Genomic DNA, 20,810 nt, shown 5'->3' on the forward strand with positions numbered 1-20,810 from the left:
TGTCGTAAAATGTTCCACTCCCTATTTCACCCTCTTAGGGGTTGACTTTCCAGAATTAATGCCATGTTGTTGTTGTTGTTGTGGTCTTCAATCCTGAGACTGGTTTGATGCAGCTCTCCATGCTACTCTATCCTGTGCAAGCTTCTTCATCTCCCAGTACCTACTACAACCTACATCCTTCTGAATCTGCTTAGTGTATTGATCTCTTGGTCTCCCTCTACGATTTTTACCCTCCACGCTGCCCTCCAATGCTAAATTTGTGATCCCTTGATGCCTCAAAACATGTCCTACCAAACGATCCCTTCTTCTAGTCAAGTTGTGCCACAAACTTCTCTTCTCCCCAATCCTATTCAATACCTCCTCATTAGTTACGTGATCTACCCACCTTATCTTCAGCATTCTTCTGTAGCACCACATTTCGAAAGCTTCTATTCTTGTCCAAACTAGTTATCGTCCATGTTTCACTTCCATACATGGCTACACTCCATACAAATACTTTCAGAAACGACTTCCTGACACTTAAATCTATACTCAATGTTAACAAATTTCTCTTCTTCAGAAACGATTTCCTTGCCATTGCCAGTCTACATTTTATATCCTCTCTACTTCGACCATCATCAGTTATTTTCCTCCATAAATAGCAAAACTCCTTTACTACTTTAAGTGTCTCATTTCCTAATCTAATCCCCTCAGCATCACCCGATTTAATGTGACTACATTCCATTATCCTCGTTTTGCTTTTGTTGATGTTCATCTTATATCCTCCTTTCAAGACACTGTCCATTCCGTTCAACTGCTCTTCCAAGTCCTTTGCTGTCTCTGACAGAATTACAATGTCATCGGCGAACCTCAAAGTTTTTACTTCTTCTCCATGAATTTTAATACCTACTCCGAATTTTTCTTTTGTTTCCTTTACTGCTTGCTCAATATACAGATTGAATAACATCGGGGAGAGGCTACAACCCTGTCTCACTCCTTTCCCAACCACTGCTTCCCTTTCATGCCCCTCGACTCTTATAACTGCCATCTGGTTTCTGTACAAATTGTAAATAGCCTTTCGCTCCCTGCATTTTACCCCTGCCACCTTCAGAATTTGAAAGAGAGTATTCCAGTTAACGTTGTCAAAAGCTTTCTCTAAGTCTACAAATGCTAGAAACGTAGGTTTGCCTTTTCTTAATCTTTCTTCTAAGATAAGTCGTAAGATCAGTATTGCCTCACGTGTTCCAGTATGTTTTATTTGTAACAGAAATGCCAAATACAAATTTTCATAGATTTAGCTTCAAAAGTGCCTACAGTATAAGATTCACACCCTCTCCAAACTTCAAGTTTCTATCCTTAGCGATTTGGGCTGGGAAATGATGGCTCAGACATTCAGTCTGACCATATTTCACACCATTAGGGGTTGAATTTCTAAAAAACAGTGAAACACATATTTTTTCGTATCCAACCGAAAAGCCAAACATTCTTCAAAGATTTAGCTTTTAAAATGTTTTCGCAATGAAATATTGTCGTAAAATGTTCCACTCCCTATTTCATCCTCTTAGGGGTTGACTCTCCAAAATTAATGCCATGTGTATGTTTTATTTGTAACAGAAAGGCCAAATACAAATTTTCATAGATTTAGCTTCAAAAGTGCTTGCGCAATGAAATGTTTCCATAAAAACTTTCATCCCCCGTTTCACCCCATAGGGGTGGAATTTCCAAAAACTGTGAAAGACGTATTTTTTATTACTGACTGACAACCCAAATTTGAATTTCCATAGACTTATCTGTTTCATGAAAAATATCATCTCCTATTTCAGCCTCCTAGGGATTCAATTTCCAAAAACAATCAAACATATATTTTTTTATTTGTAACTGAGAAGTCAGGTACCAGCGTTCATAGACGTATGTTTAAGAGTACGTTAATAGCTCTTTAATAATTATATACTTTCACAAAAAGCTTTCACCCATAATTCCGCCCACATAGGGTTTAAGTTCAAGAAATGCTGACACTTTTTTTCTGACCGAGAAACCAAACACCAATTTTCGTGGGTTTAGCTTCAAAATTACCTTAATAGTGACATTTTTTGAAAAAAACCCTTCATCCTCTGTTTCATCCCCTTAGGGTTGGAATATCAAAAGCTTCCTCCTTAAAGGACACGTACAGTGTACGCTCCAGAACTTCTCCAAATTTCAAGTTTCTGTCCTGATCGGTTTGGGGTGGGCAATGATAAGTCAGTCAGCCAGGACGTCGCCTTTTATTTGATGCTAGATGCCAGACACCCAGACAAACGTGTGTGTGTATGTATATAACTTAGGTATAAACATACACACACAAAAAAAATGGCTCTGAGCACTATGGGACTCAACTGCTGAGGTCATTAGTCCCCTAGAACTTAGAACTAGTTAAACCTAACTAACCTAAGGACATCACAAACATCCATGCCCGAGGCAGGATTCGAACCTGCGACCGTAGCGGTCTTGCGGTTCCAGATTGCAGCGCCTTTAACCGCACGGCCACTCTTTTTTTTTTTTTTAAACGCTCTACCCATCTTTTTTTATATATATAAAGTAAGAAAATTACCTCTTCCACTTCAGGCGTTGGCCCCTATCACCCATACTACCCCCAAAAACCCATCTAGCCTAAAAACAAAAACAAAGCTAGTGCCACCGCCACTTTCATCCTAAAGCTAACTAGGACGGCCGTTCGCCGCCACTTCAGGTTCCGCCAACGAACAAAAATTAAATATGCCTCTGAACTTTTTATAAAAAAAATAAAATAAAAGAAGAAAGGAAAGGGTATTATACTTTATTAAATTTTATTTGTTGTTCATTTTGCTCTTATTTTGTTCTTGTGTATTTATTTGGATTTGAACGCTGGTCTCCTGCCCACGTTTTATTTTTATTTTTATTTTTATTTATTTTTTTTATTTTATCAATGTTCGAACAGTCACAGTTAACCAAGCCTGGAAAACTAAAACAGAATGAAGACGCCATCGAAGATATGAAACATAAATAGCATGAAAAGAAAGCTACCACGTCGTAGTGAGGCTTCCCAACGACTGCGCCCACTGATAAGATTGTTCAATATATGGTCGTTTGCAGTTCGTTCTGACCTCATCTGCCACTGCCTGGAACATTCCAGCTACACGGCGGGCTGTGAAAGGCACTCCATAGGTAGTTCGCGAAGCACTGTCGATATCTGGTATGCCCGGAAATAGCATGATGTCTTTCTTGCAAATAGAGCCAGAAGTCAAGGAAATCCTTGTGTCCGTCACGACAGAGGTAATGGACTGCATGTCCACGTATCCAGGTGACAGAGTTGGTTCGAGTCTTGGGGTAAAATGTCTCATCCGGAAACAATAACGTGCGTGCAGATATATGCTCCGGCCTAACTCGCAAGAGATAAGCCAGCATCTGCCGCACTAGGTGCCAAACCGGTTCCGCCTCTCCACAGCTGAGGCGGTGCTCGTCAGAATCTACTGTATTACAACCCACACAATTGGGAGATTCTGTCATGTGGATATTGTAGAGACGTTCTTGCGTCACGAGCTTCCCATTAACGACGACGTACCATTGAGAAACAACATCGGAATCGAGCATGGCATCGTGTACAGTCTTCCACACCACGCGCCACCGTACGTCAGGATATTTTAGTTCGACCACATTTAGGGGGCGACGTTGCAGCATGTCATGATATAGGCGTCGAGTTGTGGCCATTTGTGGTGTCGTGAGCGCGACACTGCATTAACTTTGTTCTAAATAGAAACGTCCTATATAAAAGAGGGGCGCTGGGATGTCCTGTAGTGGCACCGGCGCTCTTAGTGAAGCAGGACGTAGCGCCGTCAGAAGCAGACTCGTGAGGCTCGTAGGACAACGGCGCAGCAGACATAAATGTGAGCTAACATAGAGGGCAATGGCCCTATCATGGACGTTAACTAGGCCGAGACCACCTTTTTCCTTGGGGAGGGTAAGAGATACGTATTTGATCTTCAGTAACATACCAGCGGTGACGAAGTATCCCAGCGCTGCCATAATGCTACGAGCCAAGGGCTTCGGAATGGGTAGCGTTTGGGCGACATGCAGTATGCGGGACGCAAGGTATACATTGGCATAATACGCCCGCTGAACGATGTTGAGGGATCGCAAGCGCTGATTTGCAATTCCGGCCCTAATTTGGTTAAGAAGGCGTCGATAATTGAGCGTCGTCGCGCGTCGCATGTCGTTCATGAAATCTAAGCCCAAGCAGCGTACAGTATCACTGAAGCGTAAGGGGGCAATGTGTTCCTGCGGTAGCCCAATCCCGATGCTGAAGGCGACGGACTTGTCAACGTTGATTTGGCTACCAGAAGCTGTACCGTAGGTTGCAATCCAGTCCAAAGCCGCGGCCATATCGTCAGCTCCTCGTATGGCGATCATCAAATCATCCGCATATGCGGTGCAGCGATTGATGGAGCCGCCGAACTGTATCCCAGTGAGCCTGTCTCGGAGACCACACAACAAGGGTTCTAAGGCCAATGCAAATAACAATGTTGATAATGGACATCCCTGTCGTACTGATCGGCGGTTCGGCATGGGTGCCGTCAGTCTTCCATTGACAAGAACTCGAGAAGTTGCACCATGTAGTAGGCGTGTCAACACTGTGATAAAGGGGTCGGGGTATTCCATGCGCCGTAGAACGGCCGTGAGGAAAGTGTGGCCCACACGGTCAAAAGCCTGGCTAAAGTCGATAGACGCGAGGGCTGCCGGCAAACGTCTCACCCGTGCAAGGGAGATGAGATCTCTGTAACGACATAACGCAGTTCTGATGTTGTTGGGTCCCCCCAAGGACGTCTGATCGCCGGACAAGACGTGCAATAGTGTGCCGCGAATACGTTCTGATAGCAGCCTCGAAAAGATCTTGAAGTCGCTGTTCAATAACGTTAAGGGACGATAGTCGCGGACATGATTCCGTCCCTTCGGCTTATGGATGGGGACAATCAGACCTTCCAAGAATGGTGCAGGCAATGTTATACCCGGGGACATCAATTCCTGGCAAATTTCAATCAAACACGGTAGCAACAGTTGTTTAAAGGCTCGATAGAACTCTGATGGTAACCCATCGATTCCTGGTGATTTATGGGGAGCACCTTTACCAATGGCGGCGAGCACTTCCTCTTCTGTCACTTCTCCCAGTAAAGTCGGTACCATGTCTGGTGGAACTGTACCGTGGACATGTGCTGAAACGGTGTCTACCGTCGCCATATCAGGGAGCACTGCTGAATAAAGTTGAGCGTAATGCCCATAGAAGGCTTCTGCTATATCTGCTTGTTCTACCACATGTCGACCGTCGTCGGTTATCATGTCGGTTACCAGTGCCCTACGGCGCCTCCTGCGTTCTATGAGCACGTGGGGCATAGATGACCTTTCTGATTGTATCATGTCTGGAGCACGCGACCGTATAACAGCGCCTTGTAAATGATGGCGTGCTAAGGAGACGAGCTGTGCTTTCGCGCGATTGACTGTGATCTGTCTGTCAGGTGAGGGCTCCATAGCAAGACATTCCCGTAGGACGGTGTAATAAAAGTTTTCCGTGCTCCTCCTCCATGCCGCTGCTTCCCGGCCGTAAGCCATGAAGGTGCGTCTAAGAGCAGGCTTCGCACATTCAATCCACCAACTGAGGGTCGATCGGTAACGACCACGACGCCTTAAGGACGCGTTCCACGACTCTTCGACAGCACCTTTACATGCCGGCTCGTCCAGATGGGCGACGTTCAGTTTCCAGGGGGGCCTACTGCGCCACACACGTGCAGGTTGGAGGGCAATGGTGCAAATATAGGCTGTGTGGTCGGTGAATGCAGTGGGCCAGAGCTCTGCTCCTCTCGTCGCCGTCGAAAGGGTGCTTGTGACGTAAATCCTGTCCACCCGACTTGATGAATGGCTTGTATAATGGGTGTAACCAGGAGCTGGGCCATGGATGTGGCGCCGCGTGTCAATCAGGTGGAGGTCACGCACTAGCATTTCCAATTCCGCACACGGGACGTGATGTGGCTGCTGATCAGATGGAGATAATGTACAGTTAAAATCTCCTCCGATCACCATATCGTCTATGTGGCCATAAATAGACGCGTAATATCCTCCGAAAAAAAGCGGGCCCGATCTCTACGTCTCCCTGATCCTGAAGGGGCATATACATTGATGAGTCGTACACCGTTGACAGTTACTGCCATGGCTCTTGCACTCGGTAAGTACAGTACGTCCGTAGCCGCCAAACCGTCCCGTAGCAGAACAGCCACACCACAATCGGTAGAAGAGGCGTGGGAGATGTGGGCGGTATATCCGTAGAAGTCAGGGAAACTAGCGACACATACTTCCTGTAAGAGGGCCACGTCGATGTCCGCCGCATCAAGCATGCGTTGTAGCATTGTCAGTTTGTGTGGTGCCCTTATCGCGTCGATATTGATTGTGGCAAGGCGAAAGGTGTGCTGCCTAGCCTCTTCACCTAGGGTAGACGCCATGGCAATAAAAGCTAACCGCAAGCGATGCCGGACCCACCAAACCCGTTACAAATTATGAATCTTTCACGCTAGTAGTGGCATCCCCAATGCCGCCCCCTCCCCTGTCACCCGTGCCCTCTTCAGGAAGTTCCTCAACATCGTCCGACCACAGTGGGTGCAACACGATGCTGTGTGGCTGATCGGCACCTAAATCTCTCTCACGTACGTCGTCTTTGGTAGAGGTAGACGGATCGCCATCCATCGACGCGACCTGCCGCGTTTGTGGTGCAAGAAGTAACTGGGCACTCGTAGTATGGGCAAGTGAACCGTCTACACCACTTAGATCCTCAGCAGGCGCAGCATTCATGCTGTCTGATGAGATGTCACCTTCTTGACTGGCCGTGTGTAGGAGGCAATCGTCAGAAGGGGTCCGCCGACGTCGCTTGCGTCGTCGGGGCGAACGTTGCTTTCGAACGTGGACATCCGTATCCGAATGTGGGAGGCAACCCAGCGTCGTATCACCTTCCGCTAGGAAAGCCGCGGTCGGGACAATGTTCGCGTCCACGTCCATCGCGTTCTGAATGTTGTGTTGCGTCTGGAGTCCGTGGGACTGTTGCTGCTGTTGTTGCTGTGGAGGGGGCGACATATGGGTTGGCACCGAGGGTCCTCCCTCTTCCTCCCTTGGTACTTCTGGCGTCGATGGATGTGTCTGATCGCCCGTTTCGTCCTCGACTATGGTGCGCATCGTCGTCTGAGCGTACGTGAGGGGCAGGATTGTCGTCCCCGTCGGGGAAACGGAGTCTCCCACTGGTATCTGCGTAATTCTACGTTGTAAGCAGCTCGATCGAACATGGCCTTCCTGCCCACATCCGGAACAGGTACGCGGTTGACCGTCGTACATGATGATTGCACGACAGCCACCGATGTTCAAATAGGACGGCACATGTTTCTTGAGCTCAAGTTTAATTTGGCGCACACCATTGTAGACCTTATACGTCGAGAAAGTTTGCCACTTTTCTGCAACGTGGCTGATAACATTGCCATATGGTCGGAAGGCGTCCTTGACAACTTCCTCTGGGACCTCGAAGGGGAGCTCAAAAACTCTTACAGTCCTTAGGCCCATGCCTGCATGATCCACCGTCACTGCACCGATATGCCCGTCAGAATGTTTGAATCGGAGAGAGTTCGAGTATTTAGAAACCACTGTCGCGCAGACCTCTGCACTGGTCATTTTAACATAAACCACGCTCGCCGTTATAGAAAAATGTATTCCGACGACAGTCGCCGGATCTAAACGTAGATCGTCGCGTATGAACTGTTCTATTTCATAGGCTCGAGGACGCGCGTGATCTGGTTGGAAAGTAATTTTGATCGTATCGTGGCGCCATGTGTGTGCCATAATCGCACTGAACTTGGAACAAATACAACTCGCGCCGCGAGAAGGTAAACACAAGCAAGCGCTCACCGTCGCGCACGGCGGGGCTCAGCGGACGTCCTCGCCCCACCGCAGCCGAAAGCAGACTTTCCACTTCGGCCGGCCATACACACACACACACACACACACACATATATATATATATATATATATATATATATATATATATATATATATACAATAATACGGAATATATATATATACACCAAAGTTTTTATTTTTTTAAAACAACAATTTTTTCCCTTCAAAGTAGCTCCCTTCAGCAGCTATACGTCGGTAGAGTCCTTGTTTCCCGTGTTGGTAGCATCACTGAAAGGCTTCAACTGATAGGGCTTTTAACATGTAGGTCACATTCTATTGAATGTTCTCCAGAGCCCCAAAATGAGTCATTTTAGGGCTTTTTGAATTTCGGGAAAATAAAAAAGTTACAAGGACTCAGATCAGGTGAATAAGGGGGGGGGGGGGGTCTTTATAACAACAGGAACGCCTTTTGAGGTCAATAATTCCATGATGGACGTAGCTGTGTGATGTGGGGCGTTGTCATGTTGAAGCATCCACTTCTTTACAATGTCCGATCTCACTCGATTCATCCTTTTCCTGAATCTTTCGAGGACATCTTTGGGAAGTACTTGATTGACAGTTTTTCGTGGAGGAACACTCTCACAAGAGCACGCACACGTTCGGAGTTTTCGTCGGTTTCTGAAGCTGAAGGTCTGCATGGGCGAGGTTCGACTTCAACGTGTTCTCGGCATTCCTCTCGGTGAGGAATATTCACCATAGGCCTGATTCGACTTTTCAAAGGTCTCAGTCGCGGATTCTCGAAGTTTAACACAAAGCCGGATGGCACAACGTTGCTCTAAATTGCGCTGTACCATCTTCGTAGCACACAAGAAAAACACAACTTAACTGATGGCGCTCTCAAAACTCACGTGATGGCTGTACGGAATTGAAACTCGGACTGAGCATATGGAAGGTATGAACACACCGGTCTACACAAGTAGAACAACACAGCGTTGCCATATCGCTCGCAGCGTGGCCAGTCTCACTACTTTACTCACACGCCTCTTATACGAGCAGGGACGGCTCCAGTTACTTTCTAGCCAGATGAACCGTATCTTCCGAATCCCTGCGGCACTTACAGGGGGCTAACGGATGGCGTCACTACTTGCGGGTGACAAGCTGAGAATCTGGGTTGGACGGGAAGCGTGTCCGGATGGCCAACACTGTTAAGGCAACCGTTCCAGTGAAGTGGAGCAACTGGCTTAGAGTCCCGGTCTGGCACAAATTCTCAACCTTCACCGGCCTGTAGGGTGCTGAAGTCCTAATTTCCCATGACAAGGTTTCTGTAATTTAGCAGGCAAATATAACCCTGCGTTCGGTCACTATCAACACCGTCGATACTTACAAAGAGCTATAGACGCGTTACGATTTGTTGCACGTCGGATGAAACACGTTACACAGAATTAAAATTACGAAACATAAACTGAGTTTCGTGTTTCTGATAAATCAATCGCGAAACTTTCTTCGTAAGTCCACAGTACGTTTCAACGAGTCGGAAGTCTGGTCTCAAGACAGAAAATGTCGGTTTATTTTGTGTACTCAGATGTATGGTGCCAGATTTTCTGTTTGCGCCCCAGAATAAGTCATTTTGCAGAAAATAACGCCCATAATCCAACAAATACTATCTCGATCATCATCACCGCTTTATGATCCACTGCTTTGTAGCTATGCAATCAATCAGGGTAACTTTTTACCGGTCACCAATTACTACTTTTGTTTCAAACTGCTGCTGCTGCTAAACCTGTGATTTCTAGGTAATATTTCAGTTGTCTTTCCACCTTCTTACGAGCTCTCAGACTTATGATTATGCTCTATAATCCGTTCATCATAAAAATAAACATGATGTAAACAAACACAAATGCGACGATTAGTCAGAAGCCATAGCACACGTTCACGGGTGTTGTTACGCTCTTGGAAGTAGGTCCTCCTTATGTATTAGATACGTTATTACTAAATTACGTTAAATGAAACTTTAAGATGTTCAAATGCATTAACAGCCATCAGCCTCTTTCTTCATCACGCTTTAGCTACGTAGTGTTTATTTCAAAAATCGTTTGCAGTCACAGCCTCTGCAGCGTTGTGCTCTGACTGTCGAGCTGTCAACGCGCACTATGAAAATGGCTGAGGGTGCTTTCTGTTCCGTAGTGAAACACATGGGGGTGGGGTGGGTGGACTGCTGTGGCCCGTTGTAGGGTTGTGAACCACTGTGGCCTACGGCGGGGACGAAGCCTCTCCGTCGTTTCTAGGTCCCCGGTTCCATGCAATACCTTCAGTGGCTTCAATGTTTAACTATACGGTGAAATCCTTCAATACTCTCTTACGTTACACACACCTTATGCAAAAAACTTACGCTGTGGTTAAGTCAGGAATTTTCATCATTCTTGTTTTTAATTACAACAAGTATGTTAGCTAAAAAGAATAAAGTGTTGTGGTTTTCGCCTAGTCGTGTAAGGAGCGTATTGTGGGAGATTTGCAGTGTATGATTTCATTCTGCTTAAAAATTAAATGCCACTCGAAGCTGTATTGCTCGTCTGCTCGTCTTTTTTTACGTGTGAGCTGCAGCTGCCCACTTCACTGGAGGCTAGCTGTACCAGCTGAACGGCCAGTGCTGTCCAAGTTAAATACGACAGTAAAGCTGTTGTCCCGTATTATCGCTAAGTCGATGTGCGCGTAACACACAACACAAAACGTATCCTTATTATCGTACATGACAGTACTTGAGACCGCTTGGCTGCAGTCGCATGTGAAACGGAAATCCAATGAGGCTCCACCAAACGCGGAAGAATACGTAGTGCGATGTTTACATCAGGTCTATTCGTATAATCAACGGATTATAGTTGCGTTGGCTGTGAAGTGAACTTCTGGCGACAGTGATATTTCAGAGTAAACTTTCGATAGTGAATTAACAATATTTGTTTTTACTTCTTATTAACACCTGATTTCCTTCTGACATGCTCTATATATACGCAGAGCATTAAATATAGGAAAAATACTATGTTTTTTTTTAAGACTGGTCTAAAGTTACCCTAAATGAAAGTATAACTTTGTACCAGTATTAAAATAGAAATTTTACTCCAATGGGGCATAGTTAGTATACATTTTCACTTTACCAAACACTCAGTTACTAGAGATGCAAAATGTTACAATGTCTGTCGTGATGTGTAACTTATTTTGTTATTTTGCATCCAATATTTTCAAAACAGTGGTACAAAGTTACCCTGATTGACTGTAGGTCTAGACTTCTCCATATATTTCGGTCTTCAGTTTTCTTTATGTCATCAACACATCTGTAGCGAGGGTACGGACCGGGTACGATATAACTGAGATATGATAATAACGCTTCATTGCACGAGTATTTGCACAATGAAAGATACACGTCTGTTTTTTTGGAAGCTAAGAATAACCAAAATCTGTGGTCAAGTCACAGATATTCCACTTATCGTACGCCAGCGAAGCACTGGGCGTCCATAATCAAAGATAAGTTCAAAACGCTGTAGACAGATAGCCACTGCTCAGAATGACGTCAACTTTGATTAGCATATTATAGATGCAGGGGGAAACGTCACAGACCAAAAATGAAATTTAACAGAAATTTCACAAATAGATGGTGCTGTAAGCATCAAAATAAGCACAGCATCAGACACGAAGCACACGGCTGTTCCTCAAGCCAGCGTGACTGTCTGTATAATTATAAAGAATCGCGCGCTGCTGGTAAAGCTCTTTCGCGAGAACGATTGCTGTGCACCGGCGGCCCTTCAAGTTACGGACACTCAAGGCTATGAAAAAAAGGCATTGATCCGATATCTGGTAAGGATCTGGAGAAAACGATTGCAAAATTCGAAAAGGCGGGTTCTTTCGAAGTGCACTCTGGCAGAGGGAGGAAATCTGTTGATCCGACGTCTGCCAATCTCGCCACAGTATTGCGGGAGCGGTCAAGCGGTGTTGTGCAAATACGCAGTGCGAACGTTGCACTTGCCTGCGAGTGTGGTGCATAAAATCCGACGAAACATCCTGCATTGCTATCCATACAGAATCACCCGTGTTCAGGAGTTGCTTCCTACTGACCTGCCAGCAGGACAAATGTTCGTTCTGGAATTTTTTGCTCGCATGGAAGTGGGCAATGAATAGCCGTGGAACATTCTGTTGACAGACGAAGCCCATTTCCGTCTCCAAGGGCATGTCAATACGCAGAATTCCACGATATGGGCAACGGAAAATCCTAACGCACGTCAGCTGAGGACTGCAAAAGTGACTGAGTGATGTAGGTTGGCGGCATCGTTTATCATAGGGCCGTATTGTTTGGAGGAGATGAGTCCTGCGGGCCCTGTTAACTGTCCAGTCACGGGTAAACGCTATGCTAGTCTTTTGCGCCGCAACATCATTCCAAACCTTCAATAGCTTGGCTGTGTGGGCAGTATCATTTTTATGTAAGATGGCGCTCCTCCGACACTGCACAGCCAGTGAAGCGACTGCTCCAGAGATATTTCGGAAAAGCTAGAATTGTCACCTGATCTTAATCCGTGTGACTTCTTGCTGTGGGGTTATCCGAAAGATGTTCAAAAAATGTGCAAATGTGTGTGAAATCTTATGGGACTTAACTGCTATGCTCATCAGTCCCTAAGCTTACACACTACTTAACCTAAATTATCCTAAGGACAAACACACACACCCATACCCGAGGGAGGACTCGAACCTCCGCCGGGACCAGCCGCACAGTCCATGACTGCAGCGCCTGAGACCGCTCGGCTAATCCCGCGCGGCTATCCGAAACATGTTGCGTTCAGTGCTCCAATTACAAATGTAGCTGAATTGAAGACACGCATTCTAAACGTGACCCCCGAGACATTTCACCTTCTCACAGAAAATGGTGGGCAACATATTGAGCATGTCTTGCGCTAACCTCGCGATATTTAATAACCGATATTATTTTGCTTTCTATGCGGTTCTTTGCTCCAGTGTAGGTAAAAACCAATGTCACTTTTGTTTTTTATGCTGTTTTTGGCCTAAGGACAATTAAAAACCGATTGTTTCCACCCGATGCTGTACGCTCTTGCCGTGGTGGATGAGCTTGCCTAACAGTGACACAAGTGGTTGACTGCCGATCTTGCGCAGCCACACACATCGAGCTGTACTGGTGGCCTTGTGCGCTGCCCAAATGACAATCGTCATATTGAGATTCATTTGTCGTTCGTAGCCGATCCCGTTTACATTAACGCGTATAGCGCCATCTAGTGGTACAATTTTCGTTAAATTTTTTTGTTCCATGGCGTTTCCCTCTGCGTCAATAATATGCTTATCAAATTTGACGCTCTTCTGAGCATTTGTTCTCTTTCTGCTGCGTTTAGAAACTGGAACTTTAATTCTGGACACGCGGTACATCGCAGTGGATGTACCCCCCACATCTTCCTACCTGTCACTCTGGAAAAAAAAGTATGTAACGTCAAGCTGCGTCCGTCTTAATACATAATCGGACGCTGATAATGTGAAAGAACTGTAAATAATATGGAGATAAATAGCTGAAACCTCCAAACGTAGGGCGGAATAATGAACAAAATTCTGTGATTGTGATCAAAGTATTATTTATCGTTCACTTTCAAAAATAGTCACTTAACTGTTAAGACCTTATTCACAATACAGTGACTGTCGTTAAAAATTAAACTCAAGTAACGAGTGAAGGTTACGATCAGAACCGTTACACTCAGCACTGTCAAAGGGAAGGAGTCAGACATGACCAACCGATTCAGCTCGTATTTGGCAGCTCGCTTGTGTGCAACCTAAAATGAAATACTCCAAGGCATTTTGGCTCAAAGCACTCCAGTTTTTGAAAAAATTATCCCTAGCTTTCATGACGCGCAATTGATTCAAAAATGTCGGGATGGATAGACAATTGAAAACTGAGCATTTTTCATCATCCACATGGTATTCGTGGAGGCATGTTTTCCTAGAAAACGAGGAAAAAAACTGTTACGACTGTCGCTTATCCGTACTGATATTATAAATGCGAAAGTAACTCTGTTTGTTACGCTTTCAAGACAAAACCGTTGAACCGATTTTGAGAAATTTGAACTGGGTACTCTAGAAAGAGCGTAATACAAGATATTTATTGATATGAAGAATATAACGCAAAAAATGGAGCACTAGTTACTCTTTGGAAAATCTATCTACTGTTTGACTTTTGAACTTCATCATATTTGCGAAAGTGGTTTAATTTTTGATGTTCTACATAACGCGACTCAGTGTAATGAAAGCAACTCTTATAGAATCCACAGCGTGTTTCATCGTTATTGCACGCACGCATTTAGACAATTCCCGCTTGGTTTTCAGAAGCACATTGTAATTTTGAAACCTCGAAATAAAATTCTGCCCAGCACCCGTCTGTAAACAAACGTCGCCGAAAATCCTTCCGAGTAAGACAGCTGGTAATTCGTCCCGGTTCATAGCATTATTCATAATCAACTGTAATCACCGATTTCTTGCGTATGCATACATGCATGCATCGAAATTAATCTACGAATAAGAAATGTCTTAAATGTAAACCAAGTCTGTTTTCCGCCGAATCTTAGGAAGGAACAATGTGGTTGCGTGAAGATTTGTATACATTATACACACATCAAAAAAGGTTTTGCATCACCTCGGTTCCGAGAGTTCCGGAACCTGAACAGAAAAATTGCTCATGAGAACCACTCATTGCATGTTGTACCACCAGACAGCGAGACCTTCAGAGGTGGTGGCCCAGATTGCTGCACGCACCGGTACCTCTAATACCCAGTAGCACGTCCTCTTGCATTGATGCATGCCCGTATTGGTCGTGGCATACTATCTACGAGTTCATCAAGGCACTGGTGGTCCAGATTGTCTCGCCCCTCAACGGCGATTCCGGCGTAGATCCCTCAGAGTGGTTGGTGGGTCACGTCGTCCATAAACAGCCCTTTTCAATCTATCCCAGGCATGTTCGATAGGGTTCATGTCTGGAGAACATGCTGGCCACTCTACTCGAGCGATATCGTTATCCTGAAGAAAGTCATTCACAAGATGTGCATGATGGGGGCACGAATTGTCGCCCAAGAAGATGAATGCCTCGCCGATATGCTGCCGATATGGTTGCACTAAACGCGCATCGTACAGCAGTTGCGGCGCCTTCCATGACCACCAGCGGCGTACGTCGGCCCCACATAATGCCACCCCAAAACAGCAGGGAACCTCCACCTTGCTGCACTCGCTCGACTGTGTGTTTAAGACGTTCAGCCTGACCGGGTTGCCTCCAGACACGTCTCCGACGATTGTCTGGATGAAGGCATATGCGACACGACACTCATCGGTGAAGAGAACGTGACGCCAATCCTAAGCGTTTCATTCGGCATGTTGTTGGGCGCATCTGCACCGCGCTGCACGGTGTTGTGGTTGCAAAGGTGGACCTCGCCGTGCACGTCGGGAGTGAAGTTGCGCATCATGCAGCCTATTGCCCACAGTTTGAGTCGTGACAGTACGTCCTGTGGCTGCACGAAAACCATTATTCAACATGGTAGCGTTGCTGTCATGGTTCCTCCGAGCCACAATCCTTAGTTAGCGGTCATCCACTGCAGTAGTAGCCCTAGGGCGGCCTGAGCGAGGCATCCCAACGACAGTTCCTGTCTCTCTGTATCTCCTCCATGTCCGAACAACATCGTTTTGGTTCATTCCGAGACGCGTCGACACTTCCCTTGTAGAGAGTCCTTTCTGGCACAAAGTAACAATGCGAACGCGATCGAAACGCGGCATTGACCGTCTAGACATAGTTGAACTGCAAAGAACACGATCCGTGCACCTCCTTCCTGGCAGAATGACTGGAACTATCGGCTGTCGGATCCCCTCCGTCTAATAGGTGCTGCTCATGCACGGTTGTTTACGTCTTTGGGAGGGTTTAGTGACATATCTGAACAGCCAAAGGGACCGTGTCTGTGATACAATATCCACATCAAAGTTTGTCTTCAGAACTTCTGGGAACCGGGGTGATGGAAAACATTTTTTGATATGTGTATATTCCTGAGGCCGCGAGTGTTTATGCAAGTATCATCCAAGTAGTTGTTCGAACCAAAGTGAGGACACGCTACAGAATGAAAGAGACGTTTTAGACGACCCGGAGTACAATTTTAATTCTTTACTAATCAACGTCATCTGAGAATTTGATTTCCGTATCTTGTAATTATTCCTTATTGTTTTACGTACCTTACTAACGCTTCTATACCTTTTAAATTAGAATTGGGAAAACATTCAAATGGAAAAAAGGCAGAATTCGGTTGAGGATCGAAAATAGGTTTTCGCTACCCAGACAGATGCCATGGTCGCTACGCGGCGCTTTCGTTGATCAGGTTTTTCCTCGGGTGTACATAAACGGCAGTCGTAAACGTTTTTTTCTCGACTTCTAGAAAAATATGCGTTTACTGATCACATATATGACGATGACAAATGCTCAGTTTTCAATTAAATATCGCTCTCGTCAATTTTGAGTCGATTGCGCGTCATGAAATTTAGGGTGGTTTTCACAAAAACGATAGGATGATGAGCCAAAATATCTTACGAGTCTTTCATTTTAGGCTGCACACAAGCGAGCTGTCATATACACCGATGGAAAAGAAAATCGCAACACAAAAAGAAATTAATGTGGGCTAATGAAATTTCGGGAATACATTTATCTAGGTAACATATTTAGGTGATTAACTTTGCAAGATCTCAGGTTTATGTAAATGTGAGAAAGCCTTTGCGGGTGTACTGGTACATTAATAACAGTTGTAGCCGCCAGAGAGCCGGCCGTTGTGGCCGAGCGGTTCTAGGCGCTACAGTCTGGAACTGCGCTACCGCTACGGTCGCAGGTTCGAATCCTGCTTCGGGCATGGAAGTGTGTGATGTTATTAGGTTAGTTAAGTTTAAGTAGTTCTAAGTTCTAGGGGACTGAGCCGGCCGAAATGGCCGTGCGGTTAAAGGCGCTGCAGTCTGGAACCGCAAGACCGCTACGGTCACAGGTTCGAATCCTGCCTCGGGCATGGATGTTTGTGATGTCCTTAGGTTGGTTAGGTTTAACTAGTTCTAAGTTCTAGGGGACTAATGACCTCAGCAGTTGAGTCCCATAGTGCTCAGAGCCATTTTTTAGGGGACTGATGACCTCAGATGTTAAGTCCCATAGTGCTCAGAGCCATTTGAACCATTGTTTAACCGTCAGAATGCAAGCATGCATGGATTGTGTTGTACTGGTCCAGGATGCCAGTTTGTGGGATGGAGTTCCATGCCTGCTGCACCGTACATTCTGGTAACCACCGCTACCAGCAATCATGTACCGTAGTTACGTTCCTGGCAAGTCTTTCTGCAGTATCGCGGAACAAACATCCAACTTCTCGTAGGCGTATTACACGACCGTGTTCAAACTCAGTGAGGTGTTAACAATGGCGTCTTTCTCGCCATAAAGGCATTCTTAATTAACATCAACTCGGTACGTCCAATCTGAAAGATAACTAACGCCCACGACCGTTACATCGTGTATTTAAAGAAACCTGATTCGCATCCTCTTAATGGAGCTACCAGCGTCAGCCTTATGCGACTGGCGCAGAAATTTCAGTAGACATCATCTTTTAGATGAAGAAACGTGCACATCAACTTTCGTTTATGCCGCACAAGTCCTTCTTCGTGTTCCGTTTTTTTCCCCGTCAGTGTAACAGCCGAACCGTTATGCTATATCTGAGGCGTTCCCTTTGCCCTCATTCTGATTCTGTTCATTGAATTTCAACAAAGTAGTTAGTTATTCACTGGTTTCTTTCGCTTTGTTTCTAGCGCGTTCATGATCTTACAGTACAACTCCCTGCGTTAACATCGGCAGCCTTCAGATCTGTTCGCCGGACGTCCTCCATGAGAAATCGACATTCATCCCAAGCAAAAGTTTCATACATGTCTACAAAGTCCTTATTATAGATGCAAGATATTGTTCCGCTGGTTCTGTAGATAATTATTAACACACAACATTTTTTATACAGTGTATACCTTCAACAATTCGTAATCCTGTTTTTTACGTTCAGGTTGATTATAGTTCCTCGTTGTTCTATGGAAGTTGAGACTGTCGGCTACTGCAATCCGTTCTGGACATTCCAATTTTCGGAGATGCTGTCGCTTTATAGCATCTCCAAGAAAACTAATCCTTCAGCTATGGTTGTCCTACACGAAGGAAACACTATTAGAATTTTCTTGTTTATTTGCCAACTTTGTTAGTTCGTGAGATACCCTTATAGATTTCAGTTCCCAAAATGCGCAGCCTTGTTACGCAAAAGGACAAGAAGGTAATGTGCCGCAGATGAGAGCATATAATAAAAGGAACACGTGAAAGAACGTAGAAACACTGCAGAGCTGAATTTGCTGTCTAAGTATAGTGTTTAGTTCCACCGGAACGAAAAAAACATAAGAATCGTACGAAATAGTTTTAATTATTTTCCACTAAAATTTTATCATCTTAGCAAAGCAATTTTTTAAACCCTTAAAAAGTAATTACGACACTCATCATAGCTATGTTTTAATGTTAAATGGATCTTCCGTACTTTTAGATTTCAAAGATGCTGTAAGAGCATAATCTTTTCCATGTCTATGCAGCATCCACTCATATTTCTAAACTGTAGACAAAATCTGCACAATTTATTTGTCCATGGATGGATATCGACTTCCTAAGGGGTACCGAGATTTGCTCTAAGCCATTTACAGAAAGTTTCTTCCTCCTCCAGCTTTTGCGAGAGCGTAAAATTCGTCATTTAAGCGTAGACAGCTTTCTGAAACGCGCTACATTTTTGTTAGCTTATTTACTTTCTAAACAAATGGAGTTAATCATTGTCACATCCTTAATGCTGTATGTCAAACACAGAACGGCGGCGCGCTGTCCAGCTCGATAGGCGTGTCTGTATCGCTATTGGGCGGTGAGCCGTGGCGTCATGTGACGCGATGCGCGGAGTCAACCAACCGGCGTTGCAATACGATATCGCCGTCCCTGGTCGCAGACTCGGCGCGAATCGAGTTCAGTGGTCACAATCGATACATCGACTGCAACAGCTACGAGATGTCGAGAAACAAAAGCGGCAGAACAGCTGTGGTTCGGTGTAGTCATGGCCGGAACGAAGTTGTGCGTGCTTGCCTTCGCGTTAGCAGCGTGTGTTTCTGGAGGTTTGTCGACATGTTCGCAGTCGTCCTGCCCACGGGATGAGACGTGTTGCACACTATCGGAAGGCGGGGAGGGCTGCTGCCCTTTCAAAAACGCCATCTGCTGCCTCGATGGCATCCACTGCTGCCCTTTCGGTAGCGTGTGTGACGAAGAACATCGCCGCTGCATAAGTGTCCTACAGGAAGGGGACAGGGAGACCGCTCTCCTCGAGTTAATCGCCGCCCCAAACATCAGTGTGTCATCCAACGAGCACTGCCCCGACGGAAGTACCTGTCCTGACGTTTCGACGTGCTGTATGACGACAACGAAACACTATGGTTGCTGTCCGTTCCAGCAGGGAGTCTGCTGCAGGGACTTGATCCACTGCTGCCCCTACGGAACCCAATGCATCGGGGGCGGGCTGTGCCGACGTCAACAAACAGAGAACGACATTGAGGGAGCGGAAGCTCCACACACAAAGCAGGCTGTAATCGAAACGACAGCACGTCGCGGGGGCGTGTCTGCCTGCACAGACACGACCTGCCCGCAGGATCAGACGTGCTGCGAACTGTCAGGGGGCGGAGAGGGCTGCTGCCCGTTCCCAGGCGCCATTTGCTGCCTCGATGGTATCCACTGCTGCCCCTTCGGCACTGTTTGCGACGAGGAGCACGAACGATGCATTGACGTTCTACAAGAGAAGAAAGAGCGTGTCGTTTTCGTCGAGCTGACCACCGCCACCACAACGAATATCAGTGAGTCAAACGAGCACTGTCCGGACGGAAGCACCTGCCCCGGCGTCACGACATGCTGCATGATGCCGACGAAACATTACGGCTGCTGTCCGTACCAGCACGGAGTCTGCTGCAGGGACATGACCCACTGCTGCCCCTACGGAACACACTGCATCGGGGCTGGTCTTTGCCGTCGCCAAGAAAGCGAGAGCACCTTGGAAGCAGCCCGTGTGCAGGAGAAGGAGCAAGTTGTCGCTGAAGGATGCAGTGGAAGACAACAGAGATGCGGAAGTGACCAAACGTGCTGTGTGAAGAGAGATGGTTCAGCGGGATGTTGTCCAATGAAAAATGCCGTGTGTTGTCACGGGATCGATTCTTGCTGTCCAGAAGGATTCGTATGTAGCATCTTCGGGTGCCTGAAAGTGTAGGCCATCCAGGCTTTCATATTTCTGTATTAATTTTTGTATATACAATTTACACAGAAAGCTCTATTTCACCTCATACAGTGCCGAATTTTGTATTAACTGAAAAAGAGTGCGAAAAATATATGCGAGAGAGGCTACTGCAGACGAAATTGCGTGTGTAATAATGATACATAGAGTCAGGACCTTTAGGCACGTTTTCATTGTAGGTTATCCTAAAATTCTTGTGATTATTGTATCACAAACTGTTTTTTTAAATTCTGAATCCAAGCCATATCAGCTTTGTACATTCAAAATAGAAATAAAATGTTTTCTACAAACTGAGTTTTTTTTCTGATCGTTATCCTCTGATTTAGACAACTAACTCCGTCATTCTATGGCAACATGAAGTTGAAATTCGGCTTATATATTTTTTTCCTACTGGTTAGGGTTATATTTTAGTAGTCTACAATTTAAATGGAGTACCGAAAAAATTTGGCCTTATTGGAACGTCTAAAAATAGATTATAATCGTCATTTAAAGTATTTCCAGCATTTCACAATACGAGAAATTATTCAA

At 45.6% G+C, this 20,810-nt stretch overlaps 2 protein-coding genes across 2 annotated transcripts in view; both read left to right on the forward strand.

Moving 5' to 3' along the window:
- LOC126204364 (uncharacterized) overlaps positions 1–20,810 on the forward strand; it is a 226,022-nt gene that overhangs the window by 193,559 nt on the left and 11,653 nt on the right. The gene's annotated exons all lie outside the window — the stretch shown is intronic.
- LOC126202931 (progranulin-like) lies at positions 19,044–20,572 on the forward strand. Its single transcript, XM_049937026.1, has one exon. The coding sequence runs from the start codon at positions 19,065–19,067 to the stop codon at positions 20,256–20,258; it is 1,194 nt and encodes a 397-aa protein (XP_049792983.1). The 5' UTR covers positions 19,044–19,064; the 3' UTR covers positions 20,259–20,572.

This window comes from Schistocerca nitens, chromosome 9 (genome assembly GCF_023898315.1).
Source record: "Schistocerca nitens isolate TAMUIC-IGC-003100 chromosome 9, iqSchNite1.1, whole genome shotgun sequence".
Classification (NCBI taxonomy): domain Eukaryota; kingdom Metazoa; phylum Arthropoda; class Insecta; order Orthoptera; family Acrididae; genus Schistocerca; species Schistocerca nitens.